This window comes from Podarcis raffonei, chromosome 5 (genome assembly GCF_027172205.1).
Source record: "Podarcis raffonei isolate rPodRaf1 chromosome 5, rPodRaf1.pri, whole genome shotgun sequence".
In the NCBI taxonomy this organism is placed as follows: Eukaryota; Metazoa; Chordata; class Lepidosauria; order Squamata; family Lacertidae; genus Podarcis; species Podarcis raffonei.
In genome coordinates this window covers 62,688,359-62,715,401 of record NC_070606.1, presented here as the reverse complement: position 1 = coordinate 62,715,401, position 27,043 = coordinate 62,688,359, and the positions used below count along the sequence as shown (strand labels likewise).

General features: G+C 42.7%; 1 protein-coding gene across 30 annotated transcripts in view; it reads left to right on the top strand.

Moving 5' to 3' along the window:
* Positions 1-26,710, top strand: part of KIF1A (kinesin family member 1A) — a 111,089-nt gene extending 84,379 nt beyond the window's left edge. For 10 of the 30 annotated variants that reach the window (XM_053389705.1, XM_053389699.1, XM_053389709.1 and 7 more), the window contains 15 exons: positions 866-950; positions 2,158-2,263; positions 6,885-6,911; positions 12,018-12,041; positions 14,325-14,439; positions 16,552-16,685; positions 17,433-17,494; positions 18,387-18,532; positions 18,677-18,889; positions 19,739-19,816; positions 20,457-20,581; positions 20,725-20,871; positions 21,985-22,177; positions 23,448-23,566; positions 23,888-26,710. In XM_053389705.1, coding sequence (XP_053245680.1) covers positions 866-950; positions 2,158-2,263; positions 6,885-6,911; positions 12,018-12,041; positions 14,325-14,439; positions 16,552-16,685; positions 17,433-17,494; positions 18,387-18,532; positions 18,677-18,889; positions 19,739-19,816; positions 20,457-20,581; positions 20,725-20,871; positions 21,985-22,177; positions 23,448-23,566; positions 23,888-23,930 — 1,617 coding nt within the window. In that variant the 3' untranslated portion in view covers positions 23,931-26,710. The remainder of the gene's footprint in view (positions 1-865; positions 951-2,157; positions 2,264-6,884; positions 6,912-12,017; positions 12,042-14,324; positions 14,440-16,551; positions 16,686-17,432; positions 17,495-18,386; positions 18,533-18,676; positions 18,890-19,738; positions 19,817-20,456; positions 20,582-20,724; positions 20,872-21,984; positions 22,178-23,447; positions 23,567-23,887) is intronic. The other 20 variants (XM_053389732.1, XM_053389708.1, XM_053389713.1 and 17 more) reach the window with 3 other exon arrangements.
* Positions 26,711-27,043: the final 333 nt, after the last annotated feature.

Here is a 27,043-nt window from a genome sequence, read left to right as displayed (position 1 = left end):
GCACCTGTAGGCTACACATTTTTGCAAAGCTAATTCTTGCTAATAAGGTGTGTGTCCCATCTTGGCAATGTTGGGTTTAGAACTTTGTGTCCTGATATTGGACTGTTATCTGGCCTTGCTCCTAGCTCGGTTAACTTCTTCATTCCATTTGTAGGAGCCATGAGACTGAGTTAGCACTTGCTCACTGCTGCACCTTACCCTCTCACTCTACTGGTTTGTCATACATTTGTTTTTCATGCTGAGCAGTACATAGAATCTTTTGTCAGGAAAGGAAACGGGAGAGGTTCAACTGTGCTCTGCACTGCAGATTATCTCCTTTAAAATGCCTCCTCCTTTATTTTTAAAAAAGTATTTTTTATTGCTTTTCTTCTTATAGGTTAAACAACAGCACGTATGCAACAAAATATACCCTCCCCCTTAGTAACTATGATGCAGCACAGTGCAATAAAAGAGGAGTAACACAGAATCAAAATTGAAAGCAGCCAAAAGTTTTGATATCCTGTAGGAAGTCCCATGCTATATATCTTGCTCATACGCATAATAAAGCAGTGCCCAAATGACCCCTTTAAATGAGGTTATCCTCAAGACAAACTGTATTTATTTGCCTATCTTGGCAAAGCACTTGTCAAGTAGAGGGTGTGGGAACTATGTGGCTAGCACTGTAGATTGCCTCATTTAAGGGCCAGTTTATAAGAGGCGACCTGTTGTAGGAGCCATGTCCTCCTCCCTCTCTTGGGCAATAGTTTTGCCCCTGTTCATGCACATATCCTTTTGCAAAGGGTGAAACCCACCCAGTGCTGCTCATTGCTTAGCTGAAGTTCTCATAACCGCTGCCTCCTTTCTCTTTGGGCATGGTGGATGACAGGGTATCCAGAGGAGGATCACCGTCACCCTGGTGCATGAGACAGGGAGCCACATTCGCTGGAAGGAAGTGCGGGAGCTGGTTGTGGGTAAGTAAAGCTTGTGTCTACCCCTTTTTTCTGGGTGTGGTCTGAGCTTGGAGTCTCAGGCTCAGGAGTGCAAAATGACCTCCCGGGCCTCTCAAAATGCACCCTGGGCCATGTCGTCTCATGGGTCTGGCTTTGTGATGGGCTTGGATGTGATAATGCTGATGGTTTGCCTAGATGGAGGGTGAAGATGTGTGGATGTTGTATGTGTAGGGCTGAAAACCTCGTGGCTTTTGTGCGGCTGGAATGAACAGGGCAATGGTGGTTCACTTCCATTGGAACTGGTAGGGCAGAAGGCAGGAAGCCCAACAGGAAGTAGAGACAGAGCCAATGGTGGGCAGAACCAACTCGCTTTAGTTTTGTCTCTGTTCTCCTCCCTGCCGAATTCTACAAGGGCAGCCCTGAGTCTTAAGGAGTAGAAAGCTGATAGCTGGTGCCATTCCTCGGACTGATTGTAAGTAAGAAGGGAGGCAGGTGGGGGTTAGATGAGGCCAGATGGTGGTTAGTGGGGCAGTGCCCTAGTTGATCAAATGCTCCAACCTTCACTAGTACAGAAGTAAGAGTCACATCCATTGCTCTGCTAATTTTTGCCTCTAGCCCCACCCACCAATGGCATGTGGCTCCTGGAAGGTTCCCCATGAGGGAATGCAATGCTAAGTCTGAAAATGGTTCTCCACCCCTGTTGTGGCCACATGGTTGCCTGAACCGAGCAGCCCCTTACTCCCATTGACTCCAGAGAGGTTTATAGACACAAATGCTATGTGCTGAGTATCAAAAGCAGTGCTCCGAGACCCTAAGTAGGCCCCTGAGCATTCTTACTGACTTGTAGACAGTCTGTACTCTGGAGATCTGTGTCTTATTCTGGTATGTGGTGCAGTGAAAACCATTCAAAATGGTATTTATATATTGTGAGGAACTATTCTGCCCCTAGAACTTCAGGGGCTGTGAGGCTACTATATCAGGGAATTTATGTTGCTTATGCAGGCAGATTTTGAGAAGTGTCCAAATTATAGTGGTGTGGTAGGCTTGCTGCCTCTTATTTGTTCCAGGGCAGCATGGATCTGTATAGTGAGAGAAACAAAAATGTCGCAGCAATATGATTTTCTTAATAGCTACAGCTTGACAGGATCACCTCATTGATAGGCTTAAAAATATACCTGCGTTTGAGTTCCCTCGGGAATAAACTGTATGTGGTGTTTTCTGCTTTTAGGTCGGATTCGGAACACCCCAGAAGGAGATGAATCCCTCATTGACCCCAACATCCTGTCTCTGAACATCCTGTCATCAGGATACATCCGCCCCTCCCAGGATGATCGGTGAGTCTGGCCACAAAGCATGCTCCGCTCATTTAACCTGAGGCAAACATGACCTCCCTGTAGATCTTCAGGGAGTGTATGCACCTAAATATATATTGAGGGGGGTCATTTCTCTGAAAGCCCAACCCCTTTACTGCAGTACGGACAGCCAGTGAGCTAAAGCCATGCTGAGGCTAGTTAAGTAATGAGACTACAGTGTCCAAGTAGCAGAAAGAGAAAGCAACAGTGGTCCAAAATATTTCCCCCAAGCATCCCTCTGATTGAGAAGAGTTTTACCAGGCTGGTAACAAAGATTTCAGCCAAACAGGCCTAATTTTTCCTGTTTGGCCTTGGCCATGAACATCCATCACCTTATCACTGAATGTCCAGTGAATTAGAACCATATCAGAAGCTATTTTGTACTAGGCTCAGACTATTTGTCCATTTAGCCCATAATTGTCTACTATGACTGACCGCTTCTCTTCATGGTTTGAGGCAGAGATCTCTCCTACCACATGCTAACCAATATTTTAAACGGCCACACATAGAATCTGGGACTTTCTGTGTGCAAATATTGTCTTACCCCATACATACAGAATTTTTGGATTTGCCTGTGGTATGCTGTTCCTTATACATTAGCAAAAATCACATTATTGCCTATCACTGCTCCTTGTTCATGCACTAAGAGCTGGTTTTCTGGGGAAAAGATAGAACAGGACTGTTGAAAGTTGGCACCAGCTGCTTGGAGATGTTTTGCTTCCTTGGAGCTGGAATAGCAATGCTTGCACCAAGCACATTATCACCAGGGCAAATTCAGAATATGCTGGGACGCAGGTGGCGCTGTGGTCTAAACCACTGAGCCTCTTGGGCTTGCCGATCGGAAAGTCGGTGGTTCTAATCCATGTGACAGGGTGAGCTCCTGTTGCTCTGTCCCAGCTTCTGCCAACCTAGCAATTCAAAAGCATACCAGTGCAAATAGATAAATAGGTACCGCTGCGGCGGGAAGGTAAACAGTGTTTCTGTGTGCTCTGGCACTTGTCACTGTGTCCTGTTGTGCCAGAAGCAGTTTAGTCATGCTGGCCACATGACCTGGAAAGCTGTCTGTGAATAAACGCCAGCTCCTTTGGCCTGAAGTGAGATGAACTCCACACCCCATAGTTGCCTTTGACTGGACTTAACCAAGGGTCATTTACCATTACCGATTATTATTATTATTATTATTATTATTATTATTATTATTATCCATTTCTATATAGTTTTATATTTAAACAAAAATATCTCAAAGCGGTTTACAACACATTGAAACATCAAATAAAAGAACCCAGAATAAAACATTACCGAAGAAAGGCAAATGTAAAGTATAGATTCAAAGCAATATAATGTAATAATCTTAAATATTTCAAAACAAAACATTACAAAGGAGGTCAAGTATAAAATGCACATTAAATAAAGCAGCATAATTAGCAAGAAAATAAAATATTATCATAAGAATAGAACATATCTGCTGCCCATCCTATCAATGGTGGTTCATTGTGGGAGACGGCTGTGAAAGTTCAGGTTCAATGACCTGGGTCTGCACTAAGACAGCCAAGATGGTAATGCATTGTAACAGTTATAATTCATAAGATGAAGGACTGAGTTTGGTCCCATGGATGGGGTACTCATGCTACTATGTCAGGAGAACAACAGGCAAGAGGCAACATGGCTTCCAATCTCAGTTTCTTTCACTTTTTGGGGCGGCAGGTGGGGAATATCCCTTTCCATGTCTCCTGTAGTTGTGAGGCTACTCCATTTTTACTGAAGCATCCCAGGCTGGTCCCTCAATACTCATCTCCATTCAGACATTTAACATAACATCATTTATCCTGACCCTCTGGCAAAAGAAACCACTCATCACGAGCTTGTATAGTTGAGCTGTGAACGATTAAAATGGGGTTGTGGACGAGGCAAGGTGTTAGTATGTGATGTGTGAAAAACAGAAGCTGCCAAAGAAATGCTGGAAGAGAAGACAGATTGTCTGAGGTGAGTTACCCTAGGACAAAGGTTATGCAGTAGGGAGGTTCACTCAGCCTGCTCTCCAGTGCTGAAACAATGGGTGAAAGGGGTTGTGGGGCCACACAGGCTAGCTCTGCCCTTTTCCTGTGCTGTCTGAATGTTTGGATGGTGGGGAAGCATTTCATCAGCTTAGCTGTGGTTCACGTCAGTCATGGAGGCAAGGCTAGCCCATAGTTTATACCCCCTCACCCATTTTTTCAACACTGCAAGGAAGACTGGCATGTGAACTTCCTAATGTTAACAATTGAGCAAAGACTCTTTTTAGTATTCACCTCTAATGGCGTTTTTCTTCCAAATAAGCAAGCAATATATAAATGACAAATAAAGTGAAATGTTAAAAAACCAAGGAGTGGAATTCCATGTTGTGCTATGATGAACATTCTGTCTGCACAAACATTGCAGCTTGCCAGACAGAACAAGCCCCCCACCCCTGCCATGTGCTGTTCTGGAAATTTTGCTGACCCCCTTGAGCCAATTTTGGGGTACTGTATGTGGGAGGAGGAGAGGGGGGAAGCCTGTTGCACAAGCAGAAGTCATTGTGCAGGGGTTCCAGTGATGGGGCTGATTAAGTGAACCCAGCCCAGAAAAATCAATGAAAGGAGGGCCAACCAGCATACAGCAGTGTCTCTCCGAAACAGTAGCTGCTAAAGACCTGCTCCGTGGATTAAGAGGGAGGAGTTGCAGTTATGGAAAAGTATTTCCAAATGGCAGTTTCTTTAGCAACAGACACTGCATGCACAAGCAAAATAGGAAGAACCTCACAGCAAAAGTAACTGCTGTCATGAGTGTTAAAAGTGATCATCCCTAGTTTTGCTCAACAGTTGCTGCTCCCCCTGTGACAATCTTGGGAGCACATTTGGCTATTAGGGATAAGCACAGCAAACCTGGGTTGCAAGTGCCCAGCTTGTCGGCATGCCAGCCACCTGCAAAAGTTCTAGGATCACTGAATAAAGCTGACATTAAAGATTTTCTGTAGGTGTATGGTGGATATTGATCAGTAAAAGAACCGAGTCATCCTGGATGTGCAGTCCATTTAGGTAATTCTGCATATTGGATTGGATATCTCTACTGTGGGGATGGGGGACCAGTGGCCCTTCCAGTGTTGCTGGATTACAACTCCCATCTACCCTGGTCACTAGCCATGCTGGCTGGGGCTGATGGGAATTGTAGTCCAGCAACACTGGAAGCTCACATGTTGCCCACCCCACTGTACTGCATATTCTGGGAAGGGATTTTTCTGCTTCTGTCTTACTCAGACTCTCAGCAGAATACTTGAACATGACTTTTCAAATCAACTAACAAAGCATTCATATGCTTTAGGACATGTTTGGCTTGTTTCATTTACAACATTTATCAATTTCTCTGGCAAAGCAGCATAACTCATTAAAATTCATTTTTTGAAGAAAGCAATTAAAACTCAAAAGTGTCAGGAACAATAAAAAGGTTTATCCTGGGTCATGAACCACCTGTCAGGTTGCTTGGGGAGGGATAGGAATCACATATACAGAGCATTCATGTTTTGGTTCTTTCTCTCTGGATCTGTGCCTGGCATAAGAGCATTATTCTCAGCTGCCTGCATGGATGATAACTGAATTGTTGGCTGATGCCTCAGAGTTTGCTAGCAAGATGGCCAGATTTTGCAGGAGGAGGACAATCTAGAGCAACTTAGGAAGACAATGGACATTTTACCATCTTCCAGAGTCTCCACCCTTCAGTTCTGCATGGGCTCTGGGGGCTTGCTTTGGGTCTTGATGTTGCTGAAGCGAGAAGGGTGGGAACCTACCTAACCCATCATGTGAACCTTTTGCTTCTGCTCACTGCTTTGCTATTGTGTGTTACCTAGCTGTCTTCCCAAAGACCAAATAACAATATATTTTGGTCTCATTCCCTCTATCCCCTGGCCACTGAAACCTCTATGATACTAGAGAAGGTTCCATTGCCTTCATTCTTATAAATGCAGTGAAGAACTTTGAAACTCCTTGTTGCTATGGCATTAACCCCCGCCCCCCAATGTGTAATGGTTAAGCATGAATTAACATGGACAGAATGGCCTCGGGGGCTCATTCGGGCCTTAATAACTTGATTGGGTGATGGTTGATGCAGTTATGTTCCAAGAACTCAAGGTAAACCCTAGTGCAATAAATGAGGCTGGCATCACATGATTCAAATCTCAATACCAAGAGGGTAGTCCTGTTCCTTACTACATTTGTATTCAAGGTGGCATGCTTGGGCTTTGCTCACAAGACCACTGTGAAATTGGGTAGGCATGCAAAAAGTGATGCACCCACTGGACTTCATGACTATACTAGGATTTGCTCAGCTCTCCCCAGTTCAGGCCCCAATATTCGGTGTCAGTGTCGGACACTCACTCACTCACTCACTCCACTCACTCATAATGGTTGTGATATTGGATGCTTTGCTATTTTCTACTGCAGCTTTTTGTGGCTTGCCAGTGGGCAGAGAGAGGTGCTGTTTATAGGGCTTGGGCTTTTGAGAAGCTGCACTATGGAACTGCTGCTACTGCTGCTGCTGCTGTTACCACCCATTTGAACCCACACTAACCATGTGATTGTTTGTGTTTTTGCAGGCAGTTTCTTGATTCGGATATGCCTAGGTATTATTTGTTCCCCTCCCCATTTATTTATTTATTTGACCTCCTCCCTGGTGCCCCTACCCAAGTCAGCATTGTGGTCACCAATGCTACAGTTGGAACTTCCCTCCACCCACTCAAATACACCAGCTTCTTTCTCCTTCTCTTCTGTATCATTGGGCTTTTTGTTCCATTTTGTTCCTTGGTTCTCTCTCCCCACCCCTTGTTTGGTTTCCTTTTCTTCTTTCTTTCTTCCTTTATTTTTTTTTTAAACAGCTCTCTTTTTAAAAAAAAATTCTTGTAAATCTATGTTCTTTTTTTGGCTGGTTTTACTTTCTGTTTTGCTGCGGTTGTAATTTTTTCTGACATCTGCCAAAACTATGCTGCCCCACCCTTTGTCCATGCTGAAGCCCCTTCCCTTGCTCCCAGCTCTGGCACGAAGGCAGTTTGGATAGCTGTGTGCTGATGCAGGCTGCATGAGAAGCTGGGCTGGGTGTGATGAAAAGAAGGGGAAGGAGGTGCAGGATAGCCATTGCTGTGTGGGAGATGAGGGAAGAACCTAGTTTAACAGGCTTCGTGGGAAGGAGACTTGTGATAACAGCTTCTGTTAAAACTGTTTGGCAAAATGCAGCTGAACAAACTCAAGCATTAAATGGTCTGCAAGTTTTACAGTGATTGGTTTGCACGTAATGCTAAGCCAAACAGTGGTTTAGCACACATGTGCTCCTCTTCCAGTCCTGCTGCTGCACTGCTGTTGAGCCAAGCAATTGTTTGACTTAGCATGCTGTCTAAACCTTTAGCTCATGGTTTGAAAAACTCCATGAGCTGTAACCAAGGATTGTTCTTGGTTTGCAGTTCTGGAGGAGACAAACCAGGAGCCTGGATTCAGATGACACACTAAACCAAACCTTAACTCACAGGTGCAGGAGGACTGGAAGAAGAGCAAGGTGGCTGCAACCTCCTCTCCAGAAGCTTGCACACTTGTGCATTCACACTGAGCCATGGTTTGGCCTAGCACTGCATGCAAACCAAGCCAGCGGGAATGGTTGACATTTAGAATATTATCCAAGGTGGACAATCTTTACATACAATCTGAAAACTGTACTTAACTTTGGAAGATTTCCTCCTTCCCCTAAGGTGTGTTTGGGATTTCCCTTTGTATTCAGAGCCAAGGAAGAGAATGCTGAGAAAATGGGATTGTGGATATCAAGGTTTGTTTTAGTTTACTGGTTTGTCTGAATGAATTCCATTGAGAGCCCAGGACTTACCGTAGTTCTTGGCTGCCTTGGATTTGCAGAAGTCAATAGTCCAGCATGGGGAGAATAGGAATAAAATGAGGCCTTTCTTGCTTACCTTGATTGCAAGTCATTTGCAGATATTTGATTGATCTGAAGTGTCTCTAGGGATTGTGGTTATGTTGAGGCACATGCTTATTGAGCTTCTATTTCTGAAAGTTTGGTACAAAAGTTGTCATTTCAGGGAAGTGTAGATAGGCTAAGAAATAGATTTCATGGAGTAAATGGAATAAACTGGACTATGCTAAGTGTCCTGTCCCAGAAGGCTGTTCTTAAACCACAGTGTTCTTAAACCAAGGTGTGCTTTCCCATAGCAGTGGGGGACTCAATTTACACCAAACAGGAAGCGGAACATGTTCTGCTTCCAAGGCAAAGTTCACAAACCAAAACACCTACTTCCTGGTTTGCGGTGTTCTTAATCCAAGTTGTTAATAAAGTAAGCTGTTCTTAAACCAAGGTGCCACTGTACTACTCTTGTGTATACTGTACAATGATGCTGCAAAGCAATAATATGTGGTTTATTGCTTGCATGTGGCCTATTTAATGAGCTCTCTGATTGGTGCCAGGCACCATTTTGTGCAGGTAGCCATTATAGAGGTATAGAAGTCCAATAAATAATGATATGCCATCCAGTCATTCATTGTTATCACTAGCCTTTCACCAGGGAATAAGTGTACTTCCAGAACTCAGAGACCGTCAGTGTTTGGCAGATACCTAAGAACCAAATTAGACATGTGCAGTTAGGCAGCCCATGCTTAAGGCAGGGGTCTATCTATTGTTAAATGACAATACATATCAATAAGTGTTAACTAATAAATAGATTCAATCTTCAGATTCTGCCTTTCCGTCTTGGATAGAGATGGAAGGATCCGTCAGCTTCAGTTCTCTGAGCTTCTCATTTTTTCCATTCCTAAATTTGGGTCCCAACATTTCTGCAGCAATTTGCAAATTTTCTTTTTAAAAATCCACATGAAAGTTAGCCAGTATTTCCTAACAAGCACAGTTCTGTATGCGGCTTTGACTAATGTAAGGCTTTTGCAAGCAATTTCTCCTAATATAATGCATTTATGTATAAATTTCATGAATATATTGATTTTATGCATATCATCATCATCGATTAAATAAATAAATTTGTATACCACCCTATACCCACAGGTAAATGAATTGTTGTAAGCATTAGCTAGTTGGAGAACGGGATCTTAAAATTGAGATGCATGTGCATTTCAAAGGATGGCTATATATTGGCTGGCATACTGTTTGAGAAAGTGTGAATTTGATAAATTCAGCTTTAAATGGGAAGTGGATTTAATTGCTCCCCAACCCTAGCCTTAGTAACAACATTCCAGAGCTCAGTTCCTTCTTCAGCAGTTCTGTTTGTTTCGTCCACTGTGTTCTATTGCTTGTTCCAGGTAGCATGGTGGAACTGTGTTCCATTATTGGTTTGTGTGTGAGCTTGGGTAATGTTCTCCTTGGAATGAACTTGACAGTTGTTGTGTGTATTTGGTGTTGGGAAGGAACTTTTCCCAAGTCAGATTGACTTTTAGCACTTCTATGTAAATTGAGACACCAGCTGATTTTCCTCCAACAATTGGTATTTACCAGTAATTATTGCTATATCTTGAATTCCATATCTTGCTATAGCACCTTTGCATGGTACACCTTGCTTGCTCCTTCTCTTTGTTTATCAGGGCATGCTGTAATCTGGACCAGAAAAGTTGATCTTTTTCAATTTAGCAGCACCATTGCTCATCACAGTTCAGTGTATAGTATGTTTTAATTCAGTGATTCCTAAACCTTGCTGGTTTAAGACCAGAAGGTTATCTCATGTTGGCTTCAGTTTCACAAAGCTGGGAAATAGAAGTGATGCCTGATGTCTTCACAAGCATGCCTCCATGATCAGTGACCATGTTGTGCAGTGTCACAAATTGTGCTTGCTTACGACTTGCTCTCCGTGTACCCTCAAATTTCCTTGGTCTTTCAGGCCCAAATCCAGTTGAGGAGGATGGATTGCCAGGGACCAGCAAGGATGCCCCACATTGTCCTAGTTCTGTATTGCCTTACAAAGCAACTTACTCTATTGCTAGAGGAACCCTCCTGTGCAGTGAACCACCCTTGCTTCATGCAGTAGCTGGCAGCATGGGTTAAACAGTGGGAATGCTCCCTCTTCTATTACCATTCTTATGCTGGCTCAACACGGAGGCGTTTTTGTGTAGCACTACAGTCAGGCTGTTCAAGAGGTTGAGGTGCAAGTTCATACTCATAGCTTTCCAGATCCACCATAACAGCTCTATATAATTCAGACTGGCTTTGATTCAATAACTTCTCTAAAATGTGACCTGCAAATGACCAATTGAAGAAACTTTTGATAATACATTTTCCTAACTCACTACCTTGGATACTTGAGTGTAAATTCTAGACTAGATTACAGAATTTAAAGGTTTATTCTCATCCCTACCATCTGACTAGCAATGTATTATGTGTGAGGTAAATTGCCTGTTGAAAAAAATGCAACTTCTGCTTATATGCAACTTCTGCTTGATAATATATTTCTAAATTCTCCAAATTGAACACCAGATGCTTAGGAAAGTGATTGTATTAGTAATATATATTTCTGGTGTTGTCAAAGGATAGGTACATGAGATCCAATAATTAAAGAGCACATACACACACATTTCTTCTTTTCTAGTGTATCAGTGTAGACAAGCCCATAACCTATGGAGTAGGGTTAAAGTTTATTGTTGAGTGAATGAGTCTAGGGCAATGGATGAACACCAAGCGTTCTCAGTACAAATATCACAAAACAATGAATGAAGTGACATAATCAGAATTCCATGCACTTAGCCCCCCAAAATAGAATTCCTTCATCTTAACTTCTAGATTTGAAAGTCATACTAGTGGCATTCCCATTAAGTTCTTGACAGTGCAAAATTCTGTATTTTATTTTTTTTAAGGAACCCACAATCTCACCTTCCCACCCCCACCACATACAATATTTGCTTAGCAATGTGTTTTCAGTGATTCATTTGTATTTGGCATGTTTTCTTTGAAAGAGGGCTGAAAACTATTTGTGCAAATTTCACCCAGAACCCCTTTCTGCTTTTGCCTTGCTCAAGTCATTTTAGTCCATTTTTCACACTGTGAATCAAAAACTTGATAAGAATCACACTCCACTGAAAAAAGAGCCTTGATCCTTAAGCCTACTAATAATGCAGGGGAAGGGAGCCTAGCTGGATGGACACATAGATTAGAAATTCAACTAAAAAGTAAAAGGAGAGTGTTGAATATGCAAAACTATGTTCTGAATTTCATTCTGTGACCATATTCTTCTACCAAGAGAGGGCACTTCCAGATTGACTGTTCACTTATACAAGATGAGGTTATTATCCTGCAGTTTCTAGTGCTAATATCCTGTCACTTTTCTCACCAGAAAAGGTCTGATAAGAAAATTGCCCTGGAAAGTGCAGGATAACAACCACTAGCTAGCAATATTGTATAACCTCCATGCAAACATATCAAGATTAATGCTCAATAAACAGGCAATGTTGTAAAGCCTCTGTGCAAACGTGTCAGGATCAATGCTTAACAAACAGCTGGTCTGGAAACTCCCAGAGTGAAGGGACAACAGTATTTTTGCTTTTCATTTGTTGCCCACCTTTACCAAATTCACAACAATCTGTGGCTGCACTTTGTTCAAATCACCATCTACCCCATGTAGCTGCCTCTCTGGGTAGCTTTCCACAGGGCACCATATAAACAATGCTTTCTGACATTTTGATTTCTTTGTGTATGTGTGTATGTGTACATGTGTTTGTCTTGGGTTGCCTTCCACTTATAGCATTTCACTGGGAAATGACACTAGGTATTTCTACCTCACTTTACTCTCACACACTTGCTTGATCTATTCCCTCCTTCTCTTTTCTCTTTCTCCTCTCCCTTGTTTCCTCTTCCCTTTTCCTTTTCCTTTCCTAATCTTCTTTCCTTCCTTCCTATTGGAGTTACCTGTTCTCCCGTGGCTTGTGTCTCCGTGATCTTGGTCTCAGCTCTTTCAGTTTTGATTTTGGCAAGATGCTGCGACTCTCAGTGTCAAGATGCAATGTTTAGAATGGGATAGAAACTGTGCATCATCAACTAATAGTCAGATCCTCTTTAACAAGAGTCAACAACTATTTCTGAGAGGTGGACCTACTATAATGCGCAATTTTCCCAAGAGGAGACCTGGCTTCTTTTTTAAAGAGGCTTCTGACTATGTTGATATGAGTGTTGGTGAGCTGTGAAAGTGGAATGTCCATGTGGAAATGTTTTTGAATCATGAGGATGCTCAGACACATATTAAAGTCCCAATATTTTGGTCACCCTTTTCTGTTGTTTAGTGGCACAAAAATGCTGAGCCAAAAAGGTTCCACCAAAGGAATGCCATCATAATGGGAAAGGCTACTGAAAGGGGATGAGAGTCACGTTTGTGTGTCTGTATATCCAGAATGGAGAACCATTTTCAGCATGAGATCTGTTTTAGCTCATGAGCAGCCTTCTGGGGGCTGCATTCCAGTGGTGGTGGGCAGGGCCAAAGGCAGATGTGGGCGGAACCATGGTTGTGACTTTTACAATGGGCTACAAAAGCCAGAGGGTTCTATGCACAAACACTGCACAACCATCTCTCCATCCTCCATCCAGGCAAACAAGGAATTGTCATCATTCAAATAAACATTCCAGCAAGGCAAAGATACTTGGAAGAGGGTGTGTGGCCTGGGGAGAATCCTGAGAATCTGAGGGAGAGGCTTGGGGGGGGGCACATTCAGCCCTCAGGCATGAGAAGCCCTGTTGCTGCTGCATGTCATCAGAGCTTACATCTGCTTTGGTGCTTCCATTATGCAAAGAACTGAACCTCTATTTCATGTGTGGTGATCTTTCTGGAAACCCTGGCTTCCTCAGTGGGATAGTATGTCACAGTACTGGTAGACTATCTCAGTTATTGTTCTCAAAAGACAATATGGGTGTTTTTTTAATAGGGCCTGCTAAAAGATCACACTTTCCCCCCCCCCCAAAAAAGGGCTAAACTCAGGTACCTTATGTACCTAATTTCACAAAGCAAGAAGTAGTTCTGAGATATCAGTAACCAAACAGGAAAAGGCTAGGGTAAGATAGGTCTGGAGAGAATGATATCTCCCTATCATTCAGAGTCACAATACTCCCTATAAATCAGAGATTGGTGGAATAGTCAGTTTTCTTCTGGAGCTTTGGTGACTGTAGCTGTATGTGGAAAATGAACTTCAAAGAGAATTCACGGAAAGCACTTTTATGAACATATCAAACTTTTAAGGTCTGCGATGCCAAATGCTTCTGGAGAGATGGAACTGACTGCAGCACTGAGCATCCTCACTCTTTTCTTTTCTGAACATGCTTGCTGAAAATTAGTACCTCCTTCCTGTGGAAGGAAGATAGATTGTCTGTGTGCTATGTTTGACTGAAGAGATATGGCCCTGGAGTGCTTTAGACAAAATCTGAAAATACCCAATTGTTTCAGGGATCAAGAGAAGCTCTCTGTTTTCGTATTGCTTTCTTCATCTTTTCCCCTGACTCTTGCTTCCTTTCCTCTTGCCCACATTCACTCTCAGAGGGCATGTTTAAATTACACCCCAATATAAGTATGGAACAGAGCTTTGGCTTTAGCATGGCAATGTAAGCAGAAACATGTGGTGACTTTTCTGCTAAGCCATAATATTCACAGACAACTTGAAACTTGTTTATTGCCAATTCTAGATGAGAGAATGCCACCTGCATGCAACTTTCTTTCTATAACTGTGTCCCTCTTTCTTTGTCTTTCTGGCACCCCATCATCTCATGGCTTAAATTTTAACCTTAAAACATACCCCAAATCACCTCTGCTCATATGCAATATTAAAAACAACAAACATGAATTCACAGCACAGAAGTTTCCCTTGAGGATTCCCACAGATGCCTTTACTATTGCTGTTCATAATGAAGGGGTGTTTTTGAGCCACAGCACTCCAGGATGGCTGCATCCATTCAGCACAAATATGTCTCTCTGTGTGTGCATGTTTGCGTACTGCTGCTGCAATTCTCACAGTTTGGTGGTCGATGGTAGTGTTTATTTTTAACCAACCATCTTGCTGTCTCTTTGCAGGACGTTTTACCAGTTTGAAGCGGCATGGGATAGCTCCATGCACAACTCTTTGCTGCTGAATCGTGTCACCCCATACAGAGAGAAAATCTACATGACCCTCTCGGCGTACATTGAGGCAAGACCCATCAGTGTCTTCCTAGCATTTCCTATAAATAGACCACACAGAGCTGAGTTTTAGAAAGGGGCTTCCACCTTGATTTACTCCAGCCCTCCCTGTCTTAAGCAGTCCCATAATTCCTTGTGATTCTCAAACTAATATGGGGTTTTGGAAGACCCTAGGCTAACATAGCAATACAAGAAGCACTTACATCAGCATTTGCCAGCCTGGTGCTCTCCAAATGTTTTGGATTACATCAGCCCCAGCCCAGCATTTTACCCTGAGTGATAAAATCCATTCAGACATTTTTTCTGTGTGTACATGAAGTTTGTTTGGGGGAGCTGGAATGTCTTAATGAATTGCTCCCATGTATTAGTTGGAAGGTCTTAATGGGGTGCACACCTTCTATGCATGAGTAGGTGCACCATGCAATTTGATTGAGCAGGGTTCAAACTGCACAGGGTTCCAGGTCATGTAGAATGCCTACATGCACACAGTTACAGCTACATAGATCCCTCTTTCAGAATAATGTATAGAGGTGGGACGACATCAGGAGCAAGGGCAGCATGTGCAGCAGTCTTCCCCTTCCCTCCATGCATTTAAGGTACATATAGAAGAGTGACTAAATGGACCTACAGAGACTTGCTCAAAATCATCCAATGAGCTTCATGGCTTAACAAGCATTCAAACTCGGATCTCCCTCATCCAAGTCAATCTGTGGGAAGCAGGGTAGACTCTTAAACTGAAGCTAGCTGCTAGCCACTGCTTGTCAAGAGAATAGAAAGGACTGCCAATGACAGGGGAGAGAGCCTGAGGGACCATTTTTAGTATGCAGTGAGCATCCTTCCTAGCAGAGCACTTCTTAGCAAATGTCACTGTCTGCTTGTTTCCAAAACTTGTCTTATTTTAATAACACTTGTAGGGAAAGCAGCTCCTCGGAGTCTTGTTCTACTTTTTGCAGGAGTTTACCACCCTGCTCCCAGCGGAAATCCTTTTGCAAGTGGATGCTTGTTTTAAAATATAGTACAGCTCTAAATGTGATGATAAAATGATGTATGATTTCCCATAATTGCTTTTGTGGCAAGTAACATGAAATGCAGCTGCAGTGGGTGGGCTGCAGAGCGTGTGGGGGAGGCCCTTAAAACTTCTCCGGGCCATTTTTCTTCTTGAAATCTCTTCCGCTCCCAGCTGATTTTTAGTCATTCAGATGAAAGACAGTGCTATTTTTCTACAAAGAAGAGGTGCTGGAACTCATTAAGAACACCTCCCTCGTTGTCTTAGAATGGCAACGGTGCCCACCTAAGAGGTGCCAGAATTGAGTTCCAGTGAGTTCTAGCTGATAAAAAAACCCCAATGAAAGATACATATATTTTGGAGAGGGAGCCTGAAGGGAAAGGGTTATGTACCTCTTGTCTACCTGGCTGTCTTCTGCTAAGGATTGCGGACTTCATTGACTGCTTTTTATTTTTTATTGGGAATTTTGTTTTCTTTCTGACACCATCATGTGTAATTTGACCTTATATTTCTTGGCATAAGAAGTGCAATAAAACAATGATTTTATTGCTGTATTTTATGCTTGATCTAACTGAATGTAGAGTGCCTTGAAATTCTAAAAAGAATGTTATAAAAAAATCTTTTAAATTAGCAAATCCAAATTATAACAGTGGGCCATGCTAGATGATAGCTCTATGATATATGATACCTACCTAGGCATTTGCTATTGGAGCAGAGTATGGGTAGGCAGGCAGTGAGTAACACCAATGAAGCGGTGCTGCCTGTAGTATACCTAACTGATATGCATTGTTGTTTTTAACTAAAGACAGGAAAAAAGGGATACTAGTACTCTGCTAGGTGCCAGGTTTCTAAAGCAAGGATTCCATGTAGCTGTATGTACAGGAAAGTGTATATAAGACTGTAGTTTTATGAGAGTAGCTCCAAAAAGCAGTGATATCTATGGATTATTAAGGATACATGCATGACATCATTGGGAAACCTGCTGCAGAACATCATTTTGCTCTTGAAGGCAAACTCACACCATCTGAGAGCCTTTCATTGTGTACCAACAGCCAAGGGCATCCCAGGAAAGCATTTTTAAATTTAAAAAACCTAGCAAGTATCCTCCTATTTTAGATGGAGAACTGCACCCAACCAGCTGTGATCACCAAAGATTTCTGCATGGTCTTCTACTCCAGAGATGCCAAACTCCCTGCTTCTCGGTCCATCCGCAATCTTTTTGGAAGTGGGAGCCTTCGAGCCTCAGAAAGGTAAAGAAGTCTCATTTCCCATTCTGCTGGCAGAATAAGAGCATACCTCAAAGAAGAAAAACTTTTGATTTATTGGAAAGAATGCATATAAGTCTAGATATAAACATAGGGGTTACCAACTAATGTTCATAGTTAAGAAGATAAGAATAGTCCTGCTAGGTCAGGTCAGTGACCCATCTAGTCCAGCATCCTGTTCTCACAGTGACCTACTAGATGCCCATGGAATGACCACAAGCAGGACTAAATCACAACAGCAGTCTCCCAGCAACTAGTATTTTGAAGCATACTGCCTGCACAACCATGGAGGCAATAGCCATTGTGGCTGGTAGTCACTGATAGGTTTATCCTCCATGAATTTGTCTTTTAATTCTATCCAAGTTGGTGGCCATCACTGCCCCTTGTGGGAAATAATCCCATAATTTAACAATTTAACACTGTGATGTGTAAAGAAATACTTTCCTTTGCCAGTGTGACAGGGCTTAACCTTGCAGAAGCCATGCTGGTTACGCTTCAACGAGGTTTGTTCCCTCATATTTATATTGTTATTCCTTCTTTAACAATGCTGTACTTTCTACCAGTTTTCTTAGGACAGATGTAAAGCTAACTAGACTGTAATTTCCAGAATCCTCTCTGGATTCCTTTTTAAAAATTGGTGTTACCTTGGCCATTACATTTAATGTGCCACATGCACATGAAGGTCATTTATTGCAACACCATGCTCTGATGTTTCACTCTTTTTCCTTGTAGTAACCGTGTAACTGGGGTATATGAACTCAGCCTTTGTCGGGTGGCTGATGCTGGCAGTCCAGGTGAGAAACTTCTCTTTGGTTTGGCTTCACTTTCTGATGGTTCTAATTAGCACTGTCATCATGACAGGCCCATAGGGGATGCTGGGGTTGTGCTAAGAGGAAAAGAATGTAACATTAGGAGAGTCAATTTTACTGTTGCCATGAGACTTACTTATTTTACTTGAATGAATATGGGTGGCCCTTTGCATCTTAATACCTGAATCGTAAACATCCACAGAAACATATCTGTCTGCAATGTCAGTGCAACATAACTTGAACACTGCCCAAACATCATGCTTTTTGGGGGAAGTGTTGTGAAAACTAAGTGTTGTGAAAACTAGTAATGCACCATTCCTCTGGTTGCATTTTGAGGATTTGGGGCAGAGGGGGAGAGAAAGGCTGCATGCCTAAACAATATGATCTCCTAAAACAGGGGTGTAGATCTAGCCAATGGACTGGACCCTTACCTTCCCAACCCTCACAGGCCATTTTTAACAGGTAGGTTGAGCTGTCCCACCTGTCAATGACAACATCAGGTGACAATGCTTTACAAGCAGAGACAATCAACTGATCATTGGCCCCTGCAAAGTTGCATCTTTACCTGATGAGGGCAGATGGGCATGGCTTGGTCAAATTGACCTTGCCAACCAAATGAGGATTTAAATCTGCGCAAAGGCATTTGTTCTGTTAGTTATTGTATAGTAGAGAAGAACTACGGACTCCTATGTAGAAACCGCTTTACCACTAGTACAGCATGCTTTGTGTTCATTTCTCTCTTCTTTTTTATTTGTGGAGTGTCTTGATGGGGAATATGTGAAGTTGGGAAATCTGCTTTAAAAGAAACACTGCCCACATGCTTTGCAGACTGGGCATGAGCAATGCTGAATGCAACCTGCAACTTTGTCCTTTGCAGGCATGCAAAGAAGACGAAGGCGTGTGCTTGACACATCTGTGGCATATGTGCGAGGTGAGGAGAACCTGGCAGGCTGGCGGCCCCGTAGCGACAGTCTCATCTTGGATCATCAATGGGAATTGGAGAAACTGAGCCTCCTGCAAGAAGTAAGACTCAAGCCCAGTGGTCCTTATTCATGTCCGTGTTGGCGGGAAGGGTGGGAAGACATGAGGTCTGTGGATTGACCTCTGTGTGAGATGACTCTCTGCAGATGTCTGTGACCTTACTTAGCCAGAGGTTTATTTCCGCAGGTTGAGAAAACAAGGCATTACCTGCTTCTGCGTGAGAAACTAGAGACAACCCAGCGCTTGGGTCTCGATTCCCTTTCCTCAAGCTCCTGTGAAGACTCGGATTCCCGCAGTACATCTTGTGTCTCCTCTCCAATCTCAGCAGATGGTACCCCTGAGGGGAGGAATTTGCCACTGGACACCCCCAGTGAGAGGCAGAAAGAACTTGCCGTCAAGGTATATGTTATTCTGGGGCCACACCATGCCAGTTACATCTTTGTCTTTGGCATGGCATGGGAATGGCACCGCTAGAACCTGCATTCTCATGGTGCCCAAACTGCTGGTCTCAGCATTGCCTTTTGTTTATGAAACAGATGGTCTTCCCTGAGTGCGAGCAGGAGCTGAAGGAGGGAGTGAAAATGAGATTTCTGAGCAGAGGAGATTGCGGTCTTGCCGTAAATTTCTCTGTGCTGGTTTAGATTTTTCGCATGAATGATATTGTCTGCCGTGGGAGGCTTAGAGGACATGCCGGTTACAAAGCTAGGCAAGGGCTTTAAGGTCTCCCTCTGACAGGAACAAAACAGCAACAGGAAATTCCTGTCTCCATCCAGATCCAACTAGATCCAGTGTCACCTTATGGCTAAACTATATAATAACACTATCCCCACACATCATCTATATCCAGCTAGTTACAAGGCGGCACTGTGATGCCCAGCTCTGTTTAAGTAGATTAATACATGAAGATGTGGATTTTGTGTGTGCAGTATATATGGTGAGGGTGCATGTGTGGTCCGTATGTGTGTCGACTGTGTGTGTGTTCTGTATGTGTGCTGTATATGTAGTGTGTGTGTGTGTGTGCATGTGCATGCATGTATATACTGTACACTGGCCCTGCCCATTGCTGACATACACCCTTAGAGATGTAGTGGACCATCAATGTGGTCTTCAGACTGGAAAAAGGGTTTACTATTCCTGCTCTACAGCATGCTTAGTATAATAGATAATTCTGTCCTGGTCAGGGCCAAGCCTCTTTTTACAACCTGTATCTCTTAATCTCTCCCCCCGCCCCAAACATCTTTTCTACAGTGCTTGCGTCTCCTTACACACACATTCAACAGAGAGTACACCCACAGCCATGTCTGTGTCAGCGCAAGTGAGAGCAAGGTAAGAGAAACTCTGTGCTTTTGTGGGGTGCCCTGTCACTCAGCAAAGATGTGTGAATACTGATGGAAACGGTGGTATGAAACTGTACCCACAGTGGCTAATTAGCTGTCAGGCAGGTAGCACTTTTCTTTCAGGGACAGACAGGTGCAAAGAGCTGACTCTCTGAGGACAGAATTGTTGGGAATAAAAGTGCATGTTGAAAAAACACCCCATGACTATGTTCTTCTCTGGGAACATACAAGCAGAAGGGGAAGGGCTGTAGCTCACTGGTAGAGTTCATCCTTTGCATGTATAACATCTCCCAGCATCTCTAGGTAGGCCTAGAAGAGACCTGTCTGAAATCCTGGGAAATCACTGCCAGTCAGTGTAAACAGTACTGAGCTAGGTGGATCAATTGTATCAGGCAGCTTCCTATGCACCTAGAAACCTTTGCCACAGTGCCATGTTTGGGAAAATAAAAGGCATAGGTACTGCAATAGCTCATTGGGCTGTATGCAAAAGTAGTCGTGCTCAGAGTAGACCCATTGAAAATAGTAGACATTAACTTTTAATAGAAATTGACTTTGATACTCATCCTCACCTTGTACTTCTTAGTACGGTAAAGCAAGCAGCTCCAGTGATTAATTCTTTTTGTGTACAGCTATCTGAAATGTCAGTGACTCTGCTAAGAGACCCTTCTATGCCAGCCCTTGGTGGCTCCACCTTGACCCCCTCCTCCACCTGCCCATCATTGGTTGAAGGACGGTACAGTGGCACGGATGCCAGGTGAGGAAGATGGCAAAGCTAAGAATTTCAGATCAGTCTACAGACACATTTATGAGCACAGTTTCAGACGCTGTGTCAACTTCTTTTTTTAAGGAGGCCAAAGTTGAGTTGAAATTACATACCTACCTGCCTTTCCTTTGCAGAACTCTGCAGCTCTCTTCAAGGGCAGAAAGCCCTGAATTTGAGCCCACAGTTGAAGGAGAACAAAAGAAATCCCCCACCTGTGGGCCTGAAGATGAAAAGGAGACCCAGCGCCTTTTGGTCCCTGATATTCAAGAGATCCGGGTCAGGTAAAAGTTATGGGCTTTGTGGAAAGGATCTTATTCTTGACTAAACGGAAGGGCTCAACCTAAGTACATGGTACATTTCTTTTCCTCTGTGCCTCTTCCTTTGGGAGGGAAGCAGTTGCATGGTGAAGAATGCAATAATTAACAGGAGTGCATTCCTTTTGAATTTAGCAGAGCTATTTCTAAGAAATGAAAATGGGTTCTGGGCAAGACCCTTCAAGCAAATCTATTCCTCCAATAGATCAGAAAATAGCTTGTTTTGTTATGACCTAAAATTGGACCCCATTGTTTGTTTGGGAGGGACAGTGTCCACTCTCTCCCTATGAGCTCCCTAATACCTTTTTATAGTGGCGGTTACTGCCGTACTGGCAGGGGTGGCTTGGAGAGAGTGGGGTGTCTTTCTCCTTTTCTTTCCCTCCCCCCTTCCTCCCTTCCTATCACCTGGAATATGACCATGCCAATGAACCAGGTGGCCTGGAGGGAAAGGGGAGGAAATACAAAACAATGACCTTTTAGAAGACATCTGAAGGCAGCCCTGTTTAGGGAAGTTTTTAATGTTTGAAGTTTTATTCTGTTTTTAGTGTTCTGTTGGAAGCCTCCCAGAGTGGCTGGGGAAACCCAGCCAGATGGGTGGGGTATTATTATTATTATTATTATTATTATTATTATTATTATTATTATTATTATATTCCTGCCTTGCTGCTGCCCAAACAGCAGCAGCAGCCACTGGTAGGGCAGGTTGTGGAATGGAGGAGTTCTTCTTTGGCTCAGATTAACATCCAAACTAGAATGTAACTCAGGGGTGCAACATTCCACATCATATGGAGGATGAGCAATGTCAGTGGATAATGTTCTATTCTGAACTGCACAGTCCAGTAATGGCATCACATGTGCCTTCTCACTTAACATGTGCACCTCCCCACATGATAGGGATCGCCATGCAGAAAAAGAGAAACAAAGCAAACAAGTCAAGAGCATCCACAGGAGTATAACTTCTGGGGCAGAGGGAGGAGCAAAGGCACAATTCTGGTGGTGCTAAAAATCTTTAGAAATCAATATGTGTGGTGCAGTTTTTATGCAGTTACAAAGTATGATGCCAGTGTGTCTCCTCTACAGCCCTATTGTCTCCAGGAAAGGCTACCTGCACTTTCTGGAGCCCCACACAAATGGGTGGGTGAAGCGCTATGTGGTTGTGAGACGCCCCTATGTCTACATCTACAACACCGACAAGGACTCTGTGGAGAGAGCAGTCCTCAATCTCTCATCAGCTCAGGTGGAATACAGTGAAGACCAGCAGGCGATGCTGAAAGTAAGGACAACTTCATAGGTTGGGCAAAATCAGAGAGTCCACAGCTAGTGCTTCTGGGTAATTTATTGGAGACTGGGCTGTAAGGGAAAGAAGAGGCCATGGCAATGGCTAAAATCCAGGAAGAGTGTGAAGTACAGAGAAAGGAATGACAGCAGAGCCAGAGAATCTTAAGTGGCATAACCAGACCTGTTTCTGAACAAGCTACATCTAGCCTGTCTGTTGAGGGCAATTGCACCTGATGGTTTCAAAGTCTCCTCCCTTGAATGTGCGGGGGCGCAGCGCCATGTCAAGACAGCTAGAAGCACATTCTGTAGGTATTGCAGTTAGTGTCAACCTAATACTTTGGTCTACTAGAAACAAACCAATGAATCGACAACAGATTTGATGTCTTAAGTATGGTTTATAGGACATCCTTATATCCTCAGCCATGATTTGACAGCAGTGCTGCTTCTTAGAGTAGGAGTGGGACCAAAGGCAAAAAGTGAGCAGAGCAATGAAGATGGCCATCTCTTTATACAGCATACATTCCAGCCACACAAAAGTCAGAGGCACCTACACCCACACATCTTTCCACCCCACACCTGGGCAAGCCATTACCCACAGTTCAAGAACACATTACAGCCAAGCAAAGAACTTGAGGCAGGATTGCAGCCGGGCAGGTTAGAGCCTGAGGAAATGTGGGGTGGTGTAGCCTGGGAGAGTCCTGAGGGCCAGATAGAGAGGTTTGGGTGACCAAATTTGGTCCCCAGATCTGAGATTCTCCCCCACTTCTTTAACATCAAAATATATATTTTCCTTTAATGACATTGCTATGCTCATGATTTCTCCAGTCCTGCAGGGAGGAGGAGGGATGTGGGAGGTAAAAACTCTCGGATTCTATCCCTCTCCTGTCCAGTTGTGCTTTAAGTATAAATAGGAGCTGAGTCTAAGGCTGAAGTGGAGTGGACATCTGGGCAGGATGATTCTGCAGGTAGACCATGTAAGTAATAGCAGTGAACACTTTGAAGAATGGACGTGTCCTCCAGGATGAGGACAGAGAGCCAGGCCTGACACCTACAATTGTAAAGGGAACTGTGATTTACACATCTAGAGAAAGAAAGTGTTGAATTGTCTTACAAACTATTGGGGGCGGGGGCAATGCCAGTCATCGGATCTGGGACCATCTGGTCTGGCCTGTAATATATGCACTCATTGCATTTTACTGTATGCCTCTTTGTATGCTTCTCCTCTACAACTGAGTCTCACATGCAACTTTACACCCCTGTTTTAGACCCCCAACACATTCGCAGTGTGCACTGAACATCGTGGGATCCTGTTGCAGGCAAGCAACGACAAGGATATGCATGATTGGCTGTATGCATTTAATCCTCTCCTGGCTGGATCAATAAGGTAACTGAATAGCTTAAAATCCCAAACCCCTCTCGACCAGAATTCTTCAGACTTGAGGGTCCTGATGTTGTTGAACTACAAGTCCCGTCGTTCCAAAACAGCTTAGCCAGTGGTCAGGGATGATGGGAGTTGTAGTCCAACAATAAGAGGATCCAATGTTGAAGAACACCATCTAGAAAAAGAGCAACATTCGAGGCTTCAGCTGAGAAGTCTGGGTTTGTTTTTTGTCTCTTTGAACATGGGTTGGGATTCTGAAGATTCCTCTACCTTATTTCTTTTCCCTATCCTTTCATTTTTCTTCTTCCTTGGTTTCTCTGACAGGTCCAAACTGTCTAGGCGGAGGACAGCCCAAACCAGAATTTAGCCTAAAGGGCCGCCCATCTCATCAAACCAAGTGAAATAATGGGTGCTGTTTGAGGGTCCCCATTTTAAATTTGGATCTCTTCTGTCATTCATCCCGCCAGATGCCTGCGCCACAGAGCGATCCATCTCAAGTTACAGTTTCATTGGCCAAATTCATTTCTGTTGTAAGTTTAGAAGCCTGGTACACCCTGGAATCTTTGTGCACATGTGATCTTCCGCCCATCTCTTTATTGGGTGACCTAGGTGACATATGACCACTAACAAAGCAAGAGTCTTTTTTAAAAAATAAAAATGATTTAATTTTTAAAGCAACTGTTTGATTTAAGGAGAAAGGAATCTGTAAAAGTGTGAACATTATAAAACATGTTACTCAAAAAGATAAAAGTGATAGGATTGTGTTCAGCTAATTCATAACTTATTGACATTTTACTTGATAGAGCAAGAAAGAGTAGGATGAGATTATATTTATAAAGTATTTATTTCTATTTACTTCACTGAAAAATGTACATTCTGTTTATCATGTGGTGTTGTTTTTTCCACCTACGCACATACATTATGCTGCATCTCATTTCTGCTAAAAGAAAAGATGTGGAAGTGAGTCAGTGTAGATGGGAGAGGGCCCTGTCAGCTTTTTATGTGAGCCTATCTTGGTTTTCTTTCAAATACTGCACTTGCTGCCTAGCAGGTTTCTTCTTCTTTTCAGTCACCTAGCCAATGTTTGTTTTGTTCAACTAAGGGCCGAACTACATGTTACATGCAAATATGTATAACATTCCCCCAATCTTCTTTATATAATGAAAACTAGCTTCAGGAGACTGTGATTAGAAGTGAAGGAATAGCAGTGAGGCTTGTGGTGAAGCATGTACCGAATTTTTCCCATTGTATTTTTTCTTCTCAAAACAGCCTCTTCCAGATGCCCATTTTGAGCTGAAGGAATAGCTGGTAGGGAAGGGATTAAACGACCGACCTCTCCATTAGCATTATTTGTTCCCATGAGCAACCCCCCAAGGTTGCTTTTCATTTAAAGAAACAGTCAACACCCCCTCCCCAATCTTATCAGTGGGATGCTACGCGCATCTGCATGTAACATTGAAATTGACCTTCAATCTTAATAGGGATGTTTTGCTGGAGGTGAGTTCATGTTTTCCCAAGAAAGGAATGGTGGGAGGGGGATTTGCTTCACCCTTTCCCCACCGGCAATTATTCATGGCATCGGATGAACAGGTTGGGCCACTTTATCACCATTATTGTTGCAGGCAGTGTTCAGTAAGTTCCTGTGACACAACCACATCCTACACAGCAGTTGAAATAGTAACAGTTGCACTATCTGAGAGAAGAATTACATCTTCCAAGGTACTTAATAAAAACTCTCACAGTATTTAGGAAACACTTGGGAGAAATACAATATCTGCTCAGCAGAAGTGCATCTTCAAGGGACAACCTCTGGGCTTCCCAGAATAAGTGAAAAACTACTGTATGTTTATTACACTCAAAACTGATTGTCTGGAAATACCCATTGTCATTTTCTTTTAAGAGAAAAGTAGGTTTGAAATAGATTACTTTATGTAGCAAGACTGATAGGACCCTTGTATAAGATTGGAACAGTGTGTTATAAAAGAGACCTCTTTTCACTCTTGTATTTAGTGATATGTTAAAAGTCTCCTTCAAAAATACACCTGCATCTTAAGCAATTATTTCTGGTAAAACAAATAGTCAATTTTATTTCAAATTTGGGTAAGACAAAGTAAAACAAATAATAGTTTTTTGGCACTAATCAATTAAGCATGACTCATATCTGATTTTAAGCATCTCCTGTTAACTCTTTATATATAGGATCCTATTTTACAGCCCACTCAAATCAATATGTGGTAGTTAATCCCCATGATTTACATTCCCTTTATGCATAAACAGCAAAATTAAATACCATTGGTGGCAACTTTGATTCATTTTAACTTCCCAGCCTAAGTCTAATTATTATATAATTAAAATCCGTAACTGATTCTCTGTTTCTAATCAGTGGTGATTATTACTCTCTTATCAGTGTCTGATCTAGTAGAAGCCTTTCAACAACAAAATTTGCAGTCAGACAGCAAGCAATTAATGAATTTCTCTGAAATGTCCTGAGTGATTGTCATGCTATAAGTTCAAAGCTACCTTGGGCTACGTTGAAGAAATCATCTGAACTTGTTTTAAAAAAGAACAGGACAAGTACAGCTCTGAACATGTTTCTTGGAAGTAAGTCTTTCAGTGTTCAGTGGCGCTTACTCCCAAGTAATTATGCACAGGATTCAAGGCTGTCCTAGAACAAGGAAGTCATATATAGGATCACAACACTTATCTTTCATACAAAAACACAACTTTAAAAATATTTTACTTCATTTATGTCCATATCAAATTGTCAAGAGATTTAATTATGTTAGTGGCAATGGATGAAGAAGTTGTGTCAGTACCTTCCTTGTCCATACAATCAAGAGATGCAAAAATGTATATGTAACCTTGCCTTGTGAATGAAGAAGTAGAGCTTGGAAGAGCTGCTTTTTATGGGGAGTGATAGATTGATAAGAGGCATGGCTTAGGTCAGCCAACCTGAAGACCATGTTCCTGACAGTGTGACTATTGGGCTACAGTCTGGTCTTGCTCAAGCGTTCCATGTTTCTGGGGCCAGCAAACCTGCAGACAACATGACTGACTTGAGTTAGGGATCAAAGGCTTGACCCAAAGCCCCTAAAAATGAAAGGCAATGTTTGAATCAGGGCTTAAATGCAATGACACACACACACACACACACACACACACAAAAAGAATTGTGAACTCAACAAATTGACAATAGCTTAATGGAGATCATCCAGTCTCCAGCTAGCATGGATATCCTGAAAGGATTTGTTTGTTTAGTACTTTAGTTGGAATATTAAACAGAGATCTAATGGTCCATCATAGTGTTATTTAGATAACCCAGCATATCATTATGTTTGGCATATTTTCTGCTGGTTATGGCTTTATCCATTGCCAAAATGTCAAGCCACGTTGATATAGTTATCAACCACTCTACAGACAATCTGAGAAGAGTCTCCACTGATTTACTGTCATTTTACTTAATTTGAGATGTAAAGATTT